At 53.9% G+C, this 4,324-nt stretch overlaps 1 protein-coding gene across 1 annotated transcript; it reads left to right on the top strand.

Annotated features, from left to right (window-relative positions):
- Positions 1–1,712: 1,712 nt before the first annotated feature.
- Positions 1,713–3,481, top strand: PHACADRAFT_251381 (uncharacterized protein). Its single transcript, XM_007392929.1, has 12 exons — positions 1,713–1,775; positions 1,833–1,867; positions 1,924–2,075; positions 2,129–2,130; positions 2,192–2,253; positions 2,310–2,407; positions 2,472–2,569; positions 2,632–2,633; positions 2,695–2,835; positions 2,976–3,025; positions 3,076–3,111; positions 3,166–3,481. The coding sequence occupies exons 1-12, from the start codon at positions 1,729–1,731 to the stop codon at positions 3,439–3,441; spliced, it is 999 nt and encodes a 332-aa protein (XP_007392991.1). The 5' UTR covers positions 1,713–1,728; the 3' UTR covers positions 3,442–3,481.
- The last annotated feature ends 843 nt before the right edge of the window (positions 3,482–4,324 follow it).

Genomic DNA, 4,324 nt, shown 5'->3' with positions numbered 1-4,324 from the left:
CGCCCCAACCTCCAGGACCGCCAGAGCCTCCGGAACTGCCCTGGCCTCCAGTATTTCCCGAGCCTCCAGAACCGCCAGAACCTCCAGAGCCGCCCCAACCCCCAGGACCGCCCCAACCTCCAGGACTGCCAGAGCCTCCAGAACTGCCCTGGCCTCCAGTATTGCCCGAGCCTCCGGAGCCGCCAGAGCCTCCAGAGCCGCCCCAGCCTCCAGAGCCGCCCCAGCCTCCGGAACCGCCCCAGCCTCCAACACCGCCCTGGCCACCCCCGTCGGTGGTAGCAGCGGCCGCAAAGGCAGGGAGAGCAAGGATAATTGCAGTAATAAGACGCATTGTAAAGCTTTGCGAGAGAGCCGGCGGTAGAAGAGGCGAAAGCTAACCGGGTAGTCCGCTGAAGAGTTGCAGATGGGTCGGAAGCCTTTTATACGCCCCTGTGAACCCATTCACATGCCCACTGAGATGTATGTCTGCCTCAGATTTTTGGGGAAGCACCAATTTGCGATAGATCCCAAACATTAGGCAGACATACATTGGGACGATGGACGTCTCTCGCATGACATGCCGACGTCGACGGTCGTAGACGTTGGGGAATTGCTGGCCCAGGTTCAGCATGGCAAGACAAAGTGTGTAAAATATGCTTACATCTAACGACTCGCACCTTGGCATTGCCGAGAGTGCGTGCATCCTTTGCGGATAAGTAGAGTCGTAGTTAGCTCAAACACCCGGACAGGGAGTGAGGCACTGCATTGATCTGTCTCTTGCAAGCCCGCCGCGGTTGGATTACTGGAAGTACGTTGGTACTACATGCAGAGGATCATGCAAATGGATCGTCAGTGCGGTTCCGCTACAGTCTGCGAATGGAGGCAGAAGGTCAATGGCCAAGCCCGCGCGATCTGACGCCAGTAGCGGGCGCTCCGCGCCGATTGATCCAGCTGCTTACGCAATCACGTCTGTGACACTTGGCCTACTCAGCATGATCTACAGCCGACTAAACCGAGCGTGCTGAAATGCCAAGGCAAGTTTGACGCGCCGCCTCCCGGCGACATAGCACGACCGCGCTACCCCGATGAAGGTGCTCATCGTTGTGTTACCCACCAACGCAATACTTACGTCGACCTTCTCATCACTGTGCAATTAGTGAGGATTCTCTGCCCCACGATTCAGACACACCCGTTGGTACAGGTAGGGTAGTTTGACACCAAAGCAAAGTTAACGTGGTAATTGTCATACCGCGGCGTCATTGTTGGGTTTGATGGTCCCCATAAACATGACACGAGAGGCCGGGATGAGTTGCCTCATGTTCGCCCTTGGCCCTCTGGGGCCAACGAGCGCTCGACGGTGTCTCAGCGGCCGCCCCACATCTCATTCTGAAGCTGCGGCGGAGCAGCAACTGTTGCACTGGTAGAGACTTCGGGGTGGCCTGGCCGATTTGCAAGACGCTGTCACGGTAAGCACTCGCTCCCCACGTTTGGGCCACGGTGGTATCTACCGCAGCATGTTGCCCGCCGAGCATTCTGGTCACTTGCGCATAGATCCTCGGATGCCAAGCCCGTTGCACCGCACATCTATGTGATACAGTTTGTCCAGCTGGTGCTGCCAATACTCACTCTTTTGTTGTGACCGGACTAGTGCACTCTTGCTGATAGACGACCGTTCAGGTCGCTCAAAAGAATGCGGGCGATGGCCTGCCCTTGGTCGGACTTGCTCCCCCCACTTTCCTCACGTTGGTCATGTCGGCGCAACCGGACCAAGCCCTTGATCAAGCCTATTGGCAGTTGTGAGCGCCACCTCTGTTCATACTTCACCATTCAATGCCCATGGCTTTGTTTCCCAGCCTCGTATCAAACTACAGCTTTGCTGCTGTAGCGTGTCAGTGCATTCTTCATTCAATTCCCGTCTCGCCGCTGATAATGTCTGTCCTCTAGGCCTCGTCTTCTACGAGTTCCTAATCACTATCGACAACGAGGTTAAGGTCGTGTGGAAGAGGCCTATTACCGCATCCGCCGTGCTCCTTGGCTCGGTAAGATGGTGTGTGCTCCTCTCGATTGCTGTACAGCTTCTGCCGTCCACTCCGAATGTAAGCCTCGAACATAGTTGATTGCGCGAAATTTCCCACAATGCTTCTCACAGACGTATGTCAAGTCCTTTTGTAGCCTGTATGCAAGAGATTGCTTACTTGAACCCGACACATAGCTGTCCGCCGCTAGAAATTCTGACCTGGATCCTCATCCTCATTGGGTTTGTTCAAACCGCACGTACGCATCACTTAGCCTGCCCAAGTTGAATATATCCACTGACATTAGCATGTCAGTTTTCTCCGCTCTGCGAGTCTTCGCGGTTTGGGATAGGAGCCACGTCTGGTCGCTGGTAGTGTTCGCACTGAGCATGGTACCATTTGCGACGAATCTGGTGCGTATTGCCTCCGCTTAAGCCCCATGTATGCTCTGGTCGGCGCTGTTGACGCTTCGTGCAGTTTAAAGCGACACAATCGACATTTAGTTCTGTTGGGGATTCGATCGTCGGAATGACATGCGCCTCGGAATATCCGTACTCTGCGCGAACATACGATATGTGGGCACATATATCTCGCTCCTGCGGTCTTGGAATGTTAACTTGAAGTCCTCACAATGTAGGCGTATGTCTTGCGGTCGAAGCCCTTTAAACACGCTGGAGACACTGATGCCATCTACTCACAGTCGCGTACATTACCCGCGGCTCACTCATCCTAGCCGATACGACCGTGCTCACCCTGACCTGGGTCAAGACGTTTGGAAATTGGTGGCGCGCTCGCGGCATCAATGTCAATGTGTCGCTGACGACATGTCTGCTGCGCGACGGTCAGTAGTTCTCTACGCACTGTCGTAGTTACCGTTGCTGAGACCTAGCTGTCCACACAGGCACTACCTATTTTATGTGAGTGTGGCGACAAAAGCCATCCGCCGAAGGAATTTTCTCACAGGCTGCGATGAGTATAGAGCTCTACTAGCAATAAGCATAATCCAGCTATTGACCTTCGACTCTTCTGCTGTATGTCCCTGACATGAGTGCATGTGCCGACGGCTGACACTGTACTTAAGGACCTGGCACCAGTGTCCGCGTTAATCACGGCTCTGGTGTGTCATTTGCTCTTAAGTTGTCCTTTTTATGCTCATCAACCAGCCACTCAGCCTCCGGTGCTCATCAATCGCTTCATGATCAACTTACGGATCGTCAACTCCGACGTACCAGACTACTCCATGCGCATTACTGATCGGCAACAAGGACAGTCGACAGTACAGTTCAGAAGGTCGACGATTCGATTGGGTAACATTGGTGGGACGCTGCAGAATGGTTGGGACGACGACAGATCCTGGGATGAAGAGGGTAGCGCCGCAGAAGTAGACGAAGCGGGAGGCAGTGAAACCAACGCAGAAGCATTACCGACGCCGGAAATTACACCATAAAATCTTCTGTTCTCAATAAACAGTCTGCTGTCGCCTCGGCTTCGTCAAGGCACTGGCTCGCTTGGGTATAAAACGTCGAGCGGAGTGTCCGGCATATCTTAGCTTCCGACCTGCGACGCAAGTTACTAACAGCTCATATTCTGCAATGTTGCTTCCGACAGCCCTCACACCCGCGCCAGGCCAAATACGCCGCTGGGGAATGGAGGAAGCCCTAGGCGAATGCACGAAGCATATAAACGAGTGATGGCGGAGAGCCTTGCTCAGAGTCTGAACCACCGCGACCTTCCGACGGCGATTCGAGCATTTATTTGTGGGGCTGGATAGAGAGGCGCAAAGTTTATGAGAACAGTTGAGATCGCGTCCTGAAGCGGAAGCCTAACGCTAGTAAGCAACCGGGCGCAGACATAAAGGACACAACTGGGAATTAGCTGTCTAGTAGCTGGACACTGCAACTGAGTAGGATTCGGTACCATCAGCAAAAAAATCGGTTATAGATCAGGGATGAGTTGCCAGGCAAGCGCCTAACAGGATGGCGAACGCTGGTAATGCAAGGACACGCGATACCTGACTGGTATTGCATTGCAAATCGTAACTCAGACCGGTATGTTATTATAAGTTGGATCCTATCCTGATACCACTAAACACGACATGAGTCGCTCGCCCAGATCTCGGTTATGACATGACGTCACCCGTCTCGCTTTCCGAGACGTGTTTCTCGCCGCCCATCGCATCCACGCCGTCTGCCCACTAAGATTCCTTCGACCTCCCCTAAAGTCACTCCCGGCGAGTTTCCTTTTTATGAAACTGCATATATAGAAGGCGTCGATGGTCTTCCGTTCTCGCCGCTTCTTCCTCCTGGTCACACCATACCCCGTCCTCTGCT

The sequence above is a fragment of the Phanerochaete carnosa genome (assembly GCF_000300595.1).
Source record: "Phanerochaete carnosa HHB-10118-sp unplaced genomic scaffold PHACAscaffold_3, whole genome shotgun sequence".
Lineage (NCBI taxonomy): Eukaryota > Fungi > Basidiomycota > Agaricomycetes > Polyporales > Phanerochaetaceae > Phanerochaete > Phanerochaete carnosa.
Note: the sequence above shows the minus strand (reverse complement) of the source record. Positions and strands in the feature narration are given on the sequence as shown.